At 42.9% G+C, this 16279-nt stretch overlaps 1 protein-coding gene across 6 annotated transcripts; it reads right to left on the bottom strand.

The window, feature by feature from the left end:
* Positions 1-1673: 1673 nt before the first annotated feature.
* On the bottom strand, positions 1674-16167 carry LOC136522440 (single myb histone 6-like). 6 transcript variants are annotated; one of them, XR_010775901.1, is made up of 9 exons: positions 7539-8176; positions 5932-6143; positions 5380-5582; positions 4999-5222; positions 4789-4873; positions 4192-4275; positions 3339-3686; positions 1844-2075; positions 1674-1761 (listed from the first exon to the last, which is right to left on the bottom strand). XR_010775901.1 is itself a non-coding variant. In XM_066516271.1 (9 exons), the coding sequence occupies exons 4-9, from the start codon at positions 5527-5529 to the stop codon at positions 2067-2069; spliced, it is 900 nt and encodes a 299-aa protein (XP_066372368.1). In that variant the 5' UTR covers positions 5530-5582; positions 5932-6143; positions 11264-11359; positions 15696-16167; the 3' UTR covers positions 1674-2066. The 6 variants fall into 6 exon arrangements, 5 of the variants coding, with proteins under 5 accessions (XP_066372368.1, XP_066372381.1, XP_066372360.1 ...); XM_066516271.1 differs by lacking the exon at positions 7539-8176 and adding exons at positions 11264-11359; positions 15696-16167 and having other exon boundaries at positions 1674-2075; XM_066516284.1 differs by lacking the exon at positions 7539-8176 and adding exons at positions 11264-11356; positions 15696-16167 and having other exon boundaries at positions 1674-2075.
* Positions 16168-16279: the final 112 nt, after the last annotated feature.

Genomic DNA, 16279 nt, shown 5'->3' with positions numbered 1-16279 from the left:
GCGAGCGACGCAGGTGACTGGGACACAGGTGAGCGGCGGATGGAGCGAGGGCACATGGCGTGACTGACGATGGGTGGAAGGGCACGACACGACAGCCTGACGAGCGCGCGGTGGGGGAAGAGGGCGGACGGATGAGCGGCCACGCTACTTCTGGGCCGAGCGGATAAGCATACGAGGTAATAGGAATTTGTTTTGTTTTTTTGGGAGATGGGGCCTGCTCCTATGGAGCTGCTTGGGGACAGGAGTCACGGACAGATGCCGTGTTGGATCGTTATCGTAAACTTTATATCCTGTCACATCAAATGTTTAGATACATGCACGGAGTATTAAATATAGACTAAAAAATAACTAATTGTACAGATTGCGACTAATTTGCGAGACGAATCTTTCAAGTCTAATTAGTCCATGATTCGACAATAAAGTGCTACCATAACACATGTGCTAATGACGGATTAATTAGGCTTAATAAATTCGTCTCAAGATTTACTGACGGATTCTATAATTTATTTTTTTATTAATATACGAACACCTCATGCTACACACCTATGTAACACCTAATGTGACGTCCCAAAACTTTACAGCCGGAACTAAAGAAGGCCTCTGTCTCGCTAGCGCTGTGCACCTCTTGCAGCCAATCAAATTTCATCTCGCTAGCGATTTAATCCCCCATTGGGGACGCCCTTAGCTGCAAACAAACCAGCCACCATGTTAGACGCCATCAACTCCTGTGAGGTGACACAGTGTCCGTGAGTGTGCCGTGAACGTGAGTGTGATTGCTACAGTAACTGTTAGGTATTTTGGTTTTTTTAATTCTTTTGTCCATCTATCTAAAACAAATGACCGGTGTATTTTCAAAAATTTTACGTAGATGTTAGAAAATAAGCACAATATGTTTTGTCTATATCTGACATCATACCACTTGTAGTTTCGAAATAAAGAATTATTCCCATAATATTATATTTGAGTCTTAGATTAACATGTTTAGCCTCAAAATAGACTCCAAAGTTCTAGAAAAAAATATCTAAATTAATGGTTTAGAAAGTAGAATTTTGTCATTTCTCAACACAGAACACACTCAGGTCCTTGAACAGGTACCACCCACAAAGAGTATGTCATACTATAGGAGACGGCATGACAAACTACTCAGTCATGCCATCCACTTTGGCGTGACAACCGTCTGGTATCGTGCCACATCAATATCCAACGTGAAAAACATCCTACATGAAAAATATGTTCTCAAAACGTGGTGTCCTACGTGAAAAGTGATCTCTGGACATGCTAACGTGTCTAATTAGTCAAGTGATCTCTGACATGCTAACATGTCTAATTAGTCACATCAACACATGGCACTACTGAAGTTATAAACTAGTCACAACACATATGACATGACTGAAGCTACAAATCACGCCACGGCCTCTAACGTAACTTTGGTCCGGTTCGCTTCGCCAAAAAATAACCGAAACACTGTTTTGACACATTTGTTGTTTCAAAAAAATACTGTTCCAACAAAAAAAACAAACAAACTAAAAAGTACTAATCATAAGACAAACGAACAAAACGTAAAAAGAGCTATTTCTTGAAGACTTAGTTTAGGACGTGCTCTTTTTAAAATATTAGTTTTTTAGGTTAGAATTAAAAAAAATCGTCAACCGGGTGGAGAATACGCAAGGATCAGCACCACCGGGCAAACGTTTTCAACGACCGGTACGACTGTTGGCAGGCAGCGCAGCAACGCAAAGGCTGTTGATGCACAATGCAATCCTGCAAATCGTCAGCGAAACATTTTAACATTGACAGAGTTAGCGTGTTCACGGCAGTGGAGGGCCCAGGTTATGCCACTCACAGTTCTCTGAATGGCGTTGTAGCGAGCAGCTATTGCTGCTACTGGTGCGCTTGGAGGCTGGAGCTTCACATGGCTCCCACTAACATAAGGCGATACAATCACCGGGGCAGCTGCTTTAAGCCGAGCAACCGTAACAACAGTAAACATGTACAGTTATACAAATCTAGCTGGCACCTGCAGAAACGCTGGTCCAGAACACCCGAAAGTCCGAGTAGCATCAACCTTAAGCCATCTGCAATGGACACCAAGGCGTTACAAAGATAGCAATAAACTTTCTGAAAAGCTGTCCAATACTAGATTTCTTTTGCAGGTGGTTCACAGTATCAGAATATACAAAATACAAAATGCATTGTAAATTATTGTTCACTTTAACTTGTCCTAAGTCAAACTTCTAACTTTAACCAAGTTTATAGAAAAAAAGCAGTAACATCTACAACATCGAATTAGATTTATTAAATTCTTTATGAAAATACATGTAAATATATTTTTCTACAAACAAGTTTGACTTAGGACAAAGAGGTGAACTATATAATTCAGAACAGAAGTAGTAGTTGACATAAGAAACAGACAGTAAAATCAAATCAAGTTCCTTTGGCAAATTTCAGAAACTGTTGTTTTGTCCAAATATACACACCAAGATGCGGGTAGTTCATCATATTTTACTCAAAGAGGGGTTTCAAAATGGGATGTCTTAACCTTAAAGAAAATGGAAGCCAAATATGGACACAATGTTAGCTACCATGTAATATATCCGTGAGGAAATAGAAATACTACAGGTCTACAGCAGCTATGATCGCTGACCAAACTCTGTACGCAGACATCCTTTTTTTATGTCAAAGAAATCCACAGGGAGTTATCTAGTACTACCAGGTTATAATCATAACTTAATGCTGCTGAGATTTCACTTTGTTACAGAGTGCAAAAGATATCTTAGCTTGCAACTTGTCAAAAACAGGTTGATTTTTTTCTCTGCTTCTGGCAAACTCAAGAACCCGTTAGTCCAAAGATTTTTTTTTCCTTTGTTTTTCAAATATTAATCTTAAATGCCAAGAATGATATAGTGCAAGAACAATAATGACTTTGTCAAAAAAAAAATTATACGGTAGAATGTATAATTTTTTTCACAGCTTGTCATAATGACCTTTACTATTATGATGACTGCTACTATCATTACTATTCTATCATCTTTATCTGTGGCTCTCATTGAGCTTCCTACTCCAACTTGCTTGGGACTAAAAGCTTTGCTGTTGCAGCAGCTGCTGCTGTCGGCATAAGTGCGCCTTTGGAAATCGCTATCTTTACGGAACAAGCCAATAGCTTTAAGAAAACTTGCTCATGTTGGGATTTTGTTTTTCCAGTAAACAAAAGTAACCAATCAATTGCATAAGGGGTTATAAAACCTGGTTCTACATGTGAAAAGGACGATAGGACATCATATAACAAAGGGACGATAGGACATAGTATAACAAAGGGATCCATGAACTAGAGCTATTACCAGTTTTGCAGCATTTCTGTTCTTCAATGTCAAAAATGCTGCTTCAGCAAATGCTTGTGCAGCTTGGGCTTCTGCTTCTGCAGCCTCTGCTTCTTTCGCTGCAGCTTCAGCTTCTGCCATGATGGCCTCTGCTTCAGCAACTGCATGAGCTGCAGCCACTGAAGCTTCCTCGGCAGTAATTGTTGACATACGTGCCAATTCAGCATCAACTTGAGATCTGGTAAGGGTTTTACTATCATCACTCCATATCTTGACAGGCTCTCTTTGCACATCTTCCAACAGCAGCATTTTGGGGCTTCGGCCCTCTGAATTGGGTGAACTAGGTGCTATCCTGTACTTCCGATTCACCTGCAATCTCCCAAAGGGCCACATGCTCAAGTTCTAGATTCTTGGCATGGGTGGTAAATATTGTCTACTGCCATGGTAACAAATAGCTCAATTTCATGGTTTAACAAATGGCACATTCTGATTAGCTCAAAACAAGAACATTAAGCATTAAGAGATCATTCATGAACACCAGAGCCTAAAAAAAAATACAACACAGAACCATGGTGTTTTCTTAAGTACAGACAAAATAGCAAGCCTACAGTTCAACAAGGATTGACATGAAACTGAACAATAAACAGTATGCAAAAGTGATTTATGATACTTAGTAAAAAACATGTGTATGCTCCTCTCAGCAAATACATGTAAATACAGCAAAGATATCTTGGGAAACCTTAATATATACTGTTTTCACAAATATTTCATCCCAACTGTTCTACTTGCATGAGACGGTTTAACTGAATGCACCCACTTAGTGTGGTATAGTAGTTTCACATTTGGAAATAGCTTTATTTCCCTTAAGGCGTACCTTTATCAATTTGCCACTGGTGGACAAGTCCTTCAGTTTTGCAGATAGTAAGTGATCAAAATCACTAGGTGGCCAATATTGCTCCTAAGTAAAACAAGGGTAAGAAACTGATTCCACATGTAGCAAATAAGAGCAATCATGACTTATTTCAACAAGACTGTCAAATAAGCAAGCATGATAATTTCAAATGACATAAGTACTCAGCCAGAAGACACAATGCAACAGTCTTCCATTCATAAAGCTGGAAGAGGGTGAACAGAAAGTTGGTTCCACTTCTTGCCTAAAAAGATACAGGAAATCTTATGTTTCCCTACCTATTGGATTCCACTAGTTTCTTCTGGTGTGATAAAATCAGGTTAGGTGTAGTGCAGTTTTAGTTTCTGCCTTTCTGGTAATGTTCTACGGTCATCTGACCGAGCTTAAACATATACAGAAAGTGCAAAAAGGGCACAAAAAAAAAGTATATAAATGTGGATGAAGGAGACAATGACATTAGACATTACCTGAAAAAAGACACAGCATTAGGAATGTTCATTTGTAGGCAACCACTAGAAACATAGATCTAGTACTGGAAAGGAACAAAAGATTGATGCATACCTCTATGTAATTAGCAATAGTAGTTCTGTGTGACCCCGTAGGCTCATTTAAATTCTTTATAGCCTCCATTATAATATTATCTAGCCTGCAGGAAAGCTATTAAACTGAAGTGGAGCATCAAAAGTATCTAGTTTTCTATTGGCAAATGGCAACAGAGAAAAAAGGGTTAAATTCCAGATTTGTGTGTTATACTTAGACATATATAAATACCTTGAGTGAGATTTCTTCGAATTTGATGTGTTCTTTGCTTCACTAGGCAATGATGTTATAGGCTTTTCGTCAACAATCTCATCATCAATATCAGAAGTAACTCTACTGATTGCCATAGTGTGCTCATTATTCTTGGGAGTGGTTCGGGCTCTCTTCACTGCAGTCTTCGCCTTGTCACGAGAACTCGATGCACTGACAATTACATTCATGTTTCGCCATTTGTCCTAAGTATTAATTAGCAGAGTTGAAAAAAATGCAAACTGAGACCGAAGATAACATGTGGAAATTTACAAATAACTCATAATTTTAACAAACAGAGAATTTAGAATGCCATTCACTAAAACAAGATTAGGTAAGAAGAATAAAGCGAAAATATCAAACCTTGAGGTCAACATTTGAGCGGTAGCACAAAGTGGAACTAAATTCTGGATCTTTCAATATTGTGCGCCATTTTCCAACTCCATGCCTTGCTATTCCAGCTCTAAGAGCAGCCTCTTCCTCAGAAGTCCACCTTTGTTTTGGAGCCCCCATTCTTAGGCCAAATCTCCTCTGATCAGTATAATGCGAACACGAGCGTGCACCTTCTAACATGAATTCTATCTATTAGAACTTTGCACATGCTGCTAAAATAAACAGCTACAAGGAGTATGACCAGTGATGAACTATATTTGGTCATTGTCCATGCCAAGCATCGAGTATTCTGAAAATGTCGACTATACGAATATTTGACCAAAATAATCTAACATATGCAAGAAAAACCAAACAGAAATGAAAAATTCTTTTCATATGTACAACATATAGCCATTCGTGGGTAAAGCAAATTATAGAAGAAAACGTTTGCCATACTGTGCCTCAGAGACTCCACATATTTCACATCAAATACAGCCTATCATATCTATTGTAGTATACACATACTAGTCAAATGGTACTCACCTCAACAACGGCCTATGCAACACGATGAGTCAAAGGTGCAGAGGCATTCCAAGGTAACTTCAGAATTATTTGTTTATCAGAAAAAAATGAGTTAAAACATGAAAAGGTGGCAACTGGCAGGTCCAACTGTCTCCCAAGCTTTGCTCATTTATACTTGATACATGAGAAATTCCATTGCTATGTCAAAACTCAAAAACACCATGCTGTAACACCTAAAATGCAACAAAAAAACAAGAGGAATATCAGCACAAAACATAGAATATTCCAGTGTAACTAGGGGAAAAGTAGTATAACATAACTCCCAAAAAAGAGGGAAATATAACATAAATAGTTAACGAAATAACACACGAGCACATTTCATAAAGCGACAAGCCGCTTTACAGTGATTTTTCCCCTTCAAGCTCCCCATTACACCACTCTTAAAGTTCCTATTATTGCTTAAAACACAAAGGAAAATCAGTTTCTTTCAAGTTGCTCTAGCTTTTGTAGGTTGCTGGTGTAACAAACTCAATAAGATATCAAAGCAGAAGATGATGGGTATCTAACTAATTTGACTCATTCATCATACCTATTTGGCTAGGAGCAACCTGATTAGTCCGGGCTAGGGTCGTTCCTTGTTCTTTTTGTTCCAAAGGTGTTTGTTGTTTTTCTAGTCTTTAAGGCAACCTTTTCTTATCCTCTAGTGAGATGAGAGGGTTGTGTATGGGAATGTTATTTCTCTCTCTTTAATACAAAGATACGCAGATCTACTGCATGTTTGAGAAAAAAATGGAAATGTGATTCAGGCATCTAAATGGTTAGTCTAAATAAGACCACACACTGTACTCACATAAGTGCCAGCATGACTGATCCTGCCAAGCATACCAGTATCACTAAACAATATTAATCCATGTTCTAGATTTTAGATTGAATTCATGTGTGAATCGGTGATGCAGAAACAAAAGGGAAAATGGTGGACATTGTACACTGACACTTGATACCTATACAGGCATTGCAACACTACCTTTCCTCGAAACTACCAGATATTGCTTCAGAGCAAATGACTTAAAATATTTTACCTGCATAACAACTGAGGCAGCAGGAAAACCCCAACACCATAATGGCACAATTTGTGTACCAGTGATTAAAATTCAGGCAGAGAAACTATCTTAAGATAGAGTGTGCTGTGTGCACAGACCACAATCACAATGGAAATATCAAACAGAAATAATGCATGATGGTTTGCTTTCGAATTTTAATCCAAAACTGTTTCACATAAGCCACATCGAAACTGCATATCAAACCTAGCACAGGCCAAGGGCAATCATCCATCGCTCAGATCCAGGGCAAGGCTTAGCGTGGACCATGGAGCATGGGGTTCAATCGAACCGGCAATTTCTTTTTGGAATAAAAAGTGCAATAATATCTCGGATCCAAAGTGCTAGGCGTCATATGGGACCCCATTTGTTTTGGATTGGAACCGAGCTAGAACTATGTTTTACTCGATACTCCATCATGAAGTAAATCCGGTACCAACTCATGCAGATAGAGAAGAATTTGGATTAACTGCTCTGACAACCCGCGCCCCATCGTTGAAAAACCCAACCAAGCAAGGTGCTAGGGCTTACCACTAGAAGAATCGATCCCCTGTTCGGATAGGTCTCCGCTTCACGTCGGGCACTCCAATCCGAAGCCAGTGGAGTGGGAAGAAGGAAGGAGGGGGCGGACAAGGAGGAGGCCGACGATCGGGAGAGGGAAGAGTGGGAGGCGTGGACCGTGGAAATGAGGCTGGAGCTCGGCGCGGCTCGGGCACCTGTCAAGGAGGGGACACCGAATGGTGGCGGCCCGAGCCCGGACCGATCGAGGAGGCTGTTGGGCGTGTTTCCCTCCACCCGTTTGGTTGCTTGCTCCCCTTTTTCCTCTTCCTTCGCCAAAGCTCGAGCTCGTCCCGCAGAGACCTCGATCCGGCGGCAATGAGCTCGATTTGGATGGTGGGGGAACTCGATTCGGTGGAGGGAAAGCTCGATCCGAGGGCGAAGAGGTCGAATCGGGAAGTGACGAGGAAGTGAGGAGTTAGATTCCGGAGGTGATGAGCAGGAACCGGAGTTCACGAGCTCGATCGGGCGTGGATTTCAGGGCGGCGAGGTGTTTTGTGGCTGGGAGGAAGCCGTTGATACTGCTGTCACGGGAGGAGGGGGAGCTCGGGGATGGCCAGAGCTGCCAGCGCGAGCAACCTTGCCGGCCCTGGTGAGATTTCTGGGCGAGGCGAGGCAAATTCCAGAAATGGAGAGTGGTCAGCCTGTTTTTTTTTTCTTTAGCTACGAGAGTGTTTTTCTCTGGTAGCATTTTAGCATGAACAGTATTTTTTTAAAGTACGAACGGTAAATAATCCAGTTTAGAGTATTCAAATCAATTATGTCAGGGTATGTTTGAGGTTTGATCAGTTAGGATTAGTTATTAGACGAAAATTTTGTGCTGATCCTCGCTCCGTTTGCTTGACTTGTAAGTCGTATTTTTTAAGTCAACGAACAATATTTTTCTCTCACATCAAATCGATCAATGGTACTTTCAGCCATGACTTATCAGCCAAGCGAACAGGGCATCTAATCGTGTACATGTTTAATATACCGCAAGGAGCTAGCCAGTGAAGGGAAAAAGTTTACATAACCACCAAACTATTTAGGGTGGACTACTTCACCTATAAACTATAAAACTGAATTTTCTACCCTTGAACTTTCTAAAACTGGTAAATAACCCCCAAACGGTTTTGGACCGTAGTTTTGCTACAGTAATAGTGTTTTGTCTTTTTCCTTTTTATTTATTTTCGCTGAATCTTTGAAAAATCATAGTAAATAACAGAAAAATCGTAAAATGGAACCATATGAGATCTACATGGTGAACATATAATATGGTATGCTTTAGTATAAAGTTTTTACTGTAACTTTAAATCTATAATTTTCTATAATTAAATGGAATAATTAATAGCTGCAGCTTTAATTGTGGTGAAATTTTTATGATGGACTAATTATTGTATGCTTGAATTATAGTAAAAATTTCATACTCATTGGATCATGTATAACTTAGTTATAGATAAAAGCATAGATTTAACAAACATAAACCTAAATAAATCTATAATTAAGTTATGCATGATCCAATGAGTATGAAATTTTTACTACAGTTCAAACATACAATAATTAGTTCACCATAAAAAATTCACCACAATTGAACCATAAAAGCTGTAGCTATGAATTATTCTAATTAATTACATAAAAGCATAGATCTAAAGCTACAGCAAAAACTTTGTACTAAAGCATACCATATTATATGTCCACTGTGTAGATCTACTCACGTGGAGTCCAACAAAATTGGATTTTCTATTTTATAATTTTTCTATGATTTACTATGATTTTTCAAAGATTCAACGGAAATAAATAAAAAAGAAAAAGACAAAACCACCGTCAGTGTAGCAAAACCATCGTCCAAAACCGCTTGGGGGGTTATTTGACCGGTTTTGGGAAGTTCGGGGGCTAAAAAATCTGGTTTTATAGTTTTGGGGTGAAGTAGTCCACCTAAATAGTTTGGGGGATTATGTAGACTTTTTACACGAGTGAAGGGTTGTTCAAATCGTTTATTTCAGGATATGTTTAAAGTTTGAGAAGTTAGGGTTAGTTGTTATTAGGGAAAAGCTTTGTGCTGGCCATGTGTGTTTTTAACATACCATACGTAGCTAAACTCTACTGTGCCACTTTTTGTACACAATTCACAATTAGGTGAATATCCACATGTTACAACGGAGGGTTCGACTCAATGATGGAAAAACATTTATAAGGCAATAATATGTTTGGTGTGCTGGTGATTTTTTGAAGCAGTTCAAGCAAAATTATAAGGCCTTTCACATATAGAGGGAGCAAGATAGCTCTATTGCAGACTTGTAGCTTAAAAAACGACTCCATATGCCCCAAGTTATAAGTCATTTCAACTTTTTGAGAGTCAAAGCACAGCTCAAGTTTAACCAAATTTATATAAAATAATAATATTTATGATATTAAATTAGTATCATTAGATTTTTTACTAATTATATTTTTATAATATACCTATTTTTATGTCATAAATTTTTGTAATTCTTTCTATAATTTTGGTGATGACTTATAATGTGGAATGAACGAGGTACCTTGATGGCATGGCTGTTAGTCTGTGGATCTTCAAGCCCAACTCCCTCTTGAATGAGTCATGTACTTTAAAACCAAACCCCAAAGGCCCAAACTGAAAAAGTGCATGTCAATGGACACACGGACGTTTGTTGATCTAAATCTATAATTAACATATATATTTGCGGATGCATTTACATGAAAGATGCCAGGCCTTTTTTTACTTAGTATACCTTGATGGACTGAATGTTTGTCTGTAGACCTTCAAACCCAAGGGAAGAGGAAGATAAGATTACAGGATATAAAGTCTACATGATAAGCATATTTACATAATTTGGACTGAATGTTAGTTTGTGGACCACGACGCATGAGGAAAATATGTATAGCATCAGCTCAAGGTGACGGCTCTCGTGATCTCAAGTGCTGCTAATAAATATATTGCAATGACCAGGTCTCTAGCACATGGCAATGAAAATATGTTCATTTTTTTATCTCATGGTTACAAATGCATTCAGATGCGCATGTTTCACATCCTCACAAATAAACACCACCAGCAACCATCAGGGCTATGCAAATTGCCAAAATAAAAGGGGTATATTTTCTCTAATAATAGTGCACAAGTTGATGCTGGGGAAAAAGTAGAAAAAAAAATCTCAGTACTGCATCCAACAAAACACATTTATACAGTAGCAAAGTAGAATGCATGCATCCATACGGACATGGGGCTCCCTCATGTATATACTATGTTTAGGATCTACTCAAAACATATATATGACTGTTAATTTCATCAAATCATTTTGAAGCTCAAAGCATAGAATCAAATTTACCAGAAAAATGAGAGCTCACAGTCCCAAACATTGTTTTGTTCATATGCAAAAAGCTCACAAATGAAGCTAGCAACTAAGAAATCTAGTTCACTCAAAATTTCGACATGGCTCTAGTGACCAACCAGTCTTACTAAAACAAATTAAGCTGAAAATTTCATTTAGAGTTGACAGTTGCAACTTCCAACAAGTAATGGAAATGGAAAAAAAATATAGCTTACTGTATGTGGTACACTACCACTCAGCAGTTGGTACATATTCAGTGACCTGATTATTTGTGATGCGATAGTTCTCATAAACAACAATATCTAACATACCATGCTTCCATGCTTTAAATATACACTTTACCGTTTTCAAGTAAATGAGTTAATATGCTTATACCTCCAAGAACAAAATTGTTCCATGGTCAAAGCCTATGAAAGCATGTTTCTGTCCCCAGGCTGTAACTTTGCAGCAAGTCCTTATTGAGCCATGCTGCTGTTCATGTTGTGACAATATGTTAGTCAGATTAAAAGCCGCTATTAAAAACCAAAAAAGATAAAATAGGAAAATGGACAAAGAAGCATGCAACTCAACGTTTGAGAGATAAAAAAATTGATTATGCCCTACCAAACAGTAATCAACACAAAATGACATTTTGGGCACACATCTAAGAATTAGCATAACTATAAGATATTTCATAATTCATAAGCAATAATATGATTATAGCAGCAGCAACAACAACAACAAAGCCTTTAAGTCCCAAACAAGTTGGGGTAGGCTAGAGTTGAAACCCAACAAAAGCAATCAAGGTTCAGGCACGTGAATAACTGTTTTCCAAGCACTCCTATCTAAAGCTAAGTCTTTGGATATATTCCATCTTTTCAAGTCTCATTTTATTGCCTCTACCCAAGTCAACTTCGGTCTTACTCTGCCTCTCTTCATGTTACTATCCTGGCTTAGGATTCCACTACGCACCGGTGTCTCTGGAGGTCTCCGTTGGACATGTCCAAACCATCTCAACTGGTGTTGGACAAGCTTTTCTTCAATTGGTACTACCCCTAATCTATCACGTATATCATCGTTCCGAACTCGATCCCTTCTTATATGACCGCAAATCCAACACAACATACGCATTTCCGCGACACTTATCTGTTGAACATGTCGTCTTTTCGTAAGCCAACATTCTGCACCATACAACATTGCAGGTCTAATCGCCGTCCTATAAAACTTGCCTTTTAGCTTCAGTGGTACCCTTTTGTCACATAGGACACCAGATGCTTGGCGCCACTTCATCCACCCTGCTTTGATTCTGTGGCTAACATCTTCATCAATATCCCCGTCTCTCTGTAGCATTGATCCTAAATATTGAAAGGTATCCTTCCTAGGCACTACTTGACATTTAAAACTAATATTTTCCTCCTTCCGAGTAGTAGTGCCGAAGTCACATCTCATATACTCAGTTTTAGTTCTACTGAGTCTAAAACCTTTGGACTCCAAAGTCTCCCGCCATAACTCTAGTTTCTGATTCACTCCTGTCCGACTTTCATCAACTAGCACTACATCATCCGCGAAAAGCATACACCAAGGCATGTCCCCTTGTATGTCACTTGTGACCTCATCCATCACTAAGGCAAACAGATAAGGGCTCAAAGTTGACCCTTGATGTAGTCCTATCCTAATCGGGAAGTCATCCGTGTCTTTATCACTTGTTCGAATACTAGTCACAACATTGTTGTACATGTCCTTAATGAGCCCGACATACTTCGTTGGGACTTTATGTTTGTCCAAAGCCCACCACATAACATTCATTGGTATTTTATCATAAGTCTTCTCCAAGTCAATAAAAACCATGTGTAGGTCATTCTTTTTCTCCCTATACCGCTCCATAACTTATTTTATTAAGAAAATGGCCAGTGAAAAACAAGGCGACATTCCGCGGTCGCCTAGGCGCTGGGCGGAGGCCTCCCGCGGGGCCTAGGGGGTGAGGCGGACATCTAGGCGGTGGGCGAAGAGGACTGGTGGGGAAGGGACGCGTGGGGGCGGCGCGGAGGTCGGGAGACGATGGGGGAGGAGCTAACGTGAGGCAGCGGCGGCCGATGGGTGAAGAGGCGGCGTCAGGCGGTGGCGGCGGGCAGATCCGCCAAAGCAGGGACGCGTGGGAGCGGCGCGGACGTCAGGCGGCGTTGGGTGAGGAGGTAACGTCGGCGGGGGCGGCAACAACTGGTGGGGAAGGAGGCGACGTCGGGCGTCGGGCGATGGCGGCGGCGCGGGGCGAGCGACGGAAGCGAGCGCGAGCAGAGGAGGCTGGGAGGGTGAGAGACGGGGCTGGGAGGGGAGGGGAAAAGACTTGGGCGTGGGAGACTTGGGCCGTTATTGGGCCTCTCCTCTTTCTCCCCGTTCTATGACCATTAATCTGCTATTTTTTCTTTTTTTTTACGTATTTATGCATATATTAGCTACCGCCTAGAAAAATGCCTTGAAACGCCTAATCCCGCCTAGGCGCGCCTAGGCTCTAGGCGGTGGGTCACCGCCTAGAGAGCGCCTAGCGCCTAGAAAAACATTGAAAATGGCTTCCATGGTTGACTTTCCGGACATGAAACCAAATTAGTTCATAGAGACCCGCGTTATTGCTCTCAAGCGATACTCGATAACTCTCTTCCATAGCTTCATAGTATGGCTCATCAACTTAATTCTCCGGTAATTAGTACAACTTTTATAGGTTTATAGTAAACTGAAATCTTAACTAGGTTCAGTGCCATCTACATGTTCGTATCTGAAATAAAATAGTAAGTTTCACATGTATAAGGATCGGACATTCGGACTTATATAAATCATATCTGAAACTTCAAGTTTCAATCTGCTATTCAACCACCAGCAGAGCATGGGCAGCGGTCAGTACTTCAGTTTCCAGAAGATGGCCATATCCATCAGTCATGGTATATGTCCAATTCGGTGATAAAATTCTACTCCAATACCTCACCCGTGTAATGTGGCTCTTGCACTGTCTCCCTCTAAAGTATAACCAATGATCAACAATATTTCCTATACCGAGGTTTTTATACATACATAAATAATCCTGATGATAACTTAACTTAATATTCATGGAATATAGGCATGGCTTCGTGTCGGATACCATAAAAAGGGGTACCCTAAGCAAACATCGAAGGGTCGCTTAAGTCCCATCAAAAAACAAAGCTAGAAGGTATGCCGTGGGCCCCTCACCCACCGTGACCGGGCCCACCAAGCCCTCCTCCTCGCCTTGAGCCTCGCGCAGGAGGTCTTGACGTCCTGACGCAATCTCCGCCTCGCGCGAGGCTCTCCGCGGGAGGTCTCGACAGGGGACACGATCTCCGTCTCGTGCGAGGCTCCCCACGGAAGGCCTCGGCAGGAGGTGCATTTTCCGTGTCGCACGGGGCCTCTCACGGAAGGCCTCGGCAAGGAGCCCGATCTCCGTCTCGCGCGAGGCCTCATTCTCCGCGTCGCTCAAGGCCGGTTCGTCCGCGACCCGTCGCCCCCCAGCCTCGGCCGACCCTCCCGACAGTACGTCATGTCTCATTAATACTTCAACCACTCCCGCAATCTCCGTCGGACGAGGGCTCGACGCCACGGAATGGTCGACGGGACCTGAGGTCACATCAGCGCCATACCGGCCGGGGCAGGCCACGGCGGGGATTACCGGCCACTGTGTTCTGACGCTGTGCCTACGATCAGCGCCCACATTGCACTGTGTCCTGCCATCCCCGCCTCGAAAACAACATCGCACGGACAACTTGTCCCGGGACATCACCGCCTCCAAGCCGACGCACCAGATCAGCCGCCCACTCGGGGCCTCGGCACTGTGCACCAAGGTCTCGGCTATCTTGGGGATCGTGCCCGCCGAGACCCCCCATTGCGGTGCAGCCTCGGCACCGGCCAAGCCTCGGCCTCACGCACAGTCCGTCCACAGCGGTTTACACGTCCACCGCCACACCCACTTCGAGACGGTCCCAGGGCTCTCACGACGCACAGGATCGGATGGGACTAGCACGCCGCCCCAGTGCTCCAAGGACGGACCACACCGACGACCACGTCGCCACAGGAACAGGCCACAGGGCTCGAACATGCCGCCCCTGTTGGCACGATGCCGCATAGTTAACACATGTACTGTCCTTGTCTTCCCTTCAACTATAAAAGGAGAGGACTTGGGCCACTTAGGGGGGACGGAGGGGAACACATTGTAACACACGCACACATCACAGCCGCCTGAGAGCAACGTCTCAGACGGCCCACACGACGCCTTGCCGAGACCTAGGACTAGCTCCCTCTCTCCCCTAGCTTGTAACCCCCTACTACGAGCACTTTGGTGCAAGGAATACAAGATCGATCTCTCAGACTGGACGTAGGGCATCGATTGCCTGAACCAGTATAAACCTTGTGTCTCTTTGCGTCACCATCCGGAATCGGGAGCACGCAGCTCAAATTCACTAGTTGGTTGAGGACCCCCGGTCCGAAACACCGACACTTCGTAAAGACTGGATCATAAACAATACAGAAACATGTATATATCACTGGTATCACGTATCGTACTACATTAACTACATTATTAGCTAAGGCAAACAATTATTATTATTTAGAAAGACAAGGAAACAATTATGACGGATATGCCGAGCGTGAGCACCTGGGGGTGGATCCTAACGTTGACCCAGGCACCTGTGGCTCTGTAAGTTTCAATGGTTTAGCATTTTTACAAACACGCAGTGGGCATGCTATTATCGCTGGATTAATGCTGCATCGGTGGTGGAAATCCTTATAACAAAAACCAAGATATGTGGTGTTCGAGGTGCAGCCGTACCTTCCCTGTGCCGCCCTGCACGACAACCTGCATCCGCAGATCAACCAGCGGCGGTTGGGCGGCGGCCGCGGCGGGCTCCGCACCACCGGAGGAGGGCCTCGGTGCAGGGAGGATGTGGGCGGCGTTGATGCGATGCGGGCGAGGTCCCTGCCGTCGTGCCCCTCGCGTCGCCCCGCTGCTCCTCAATGGGCGCCGTGAGGCTGGGCCGCGGGCCTTCGTCGATGGCACAGGGCACCTGCGAACGAGTCGTCGCATGCACCTCGGCCCGGGGCTGCGCAGCCGGACAGGCGCCAATCGACATGCCTCCGCAGGAGGCCGCGTGCTCGTCGCATGCGCTGCTTCCGGCGCGTCACGCCAGCGCATGGGCTGCCGCTCGCTCCAGCGCGTGGGCCGTCGACGGCATGGGCTGCCGCTCGCTTCAGCGCGTGGGTCGCACGCTCTAACACATGGTCGGCAGCGGTACCCGTCCGACCGGTGGGAGAGGAAGAATCGCGGGCCGCGAGGGGATCCAAAATTCCAGATCCACAGACGGAGGCATGCGGCGCAGATGTTGTGAACCCACTCCCCTAAAAAAAAAAAAGATG

Source organism: Miscanthus floridulus, chromosome 2 (assembly GCF_019320115.1).
Source record: "Miscanthus floridulus cultivar M001 chromosome 2, ASM1932011v1, whole genome shotgun sequence".
NCBI classification, from domain to species: domain Eukaryota; kingdom Viridiplantae; phylum Streptophyta; class Magnoliopsida; order Poales; family Poaceae; genus Miscanthus; species Miscanthus floridulus.
Note: the sequence above shows the minus strand (reverse complement) of the source record. Positions and strands in the feature narration are given on the sequence as shown.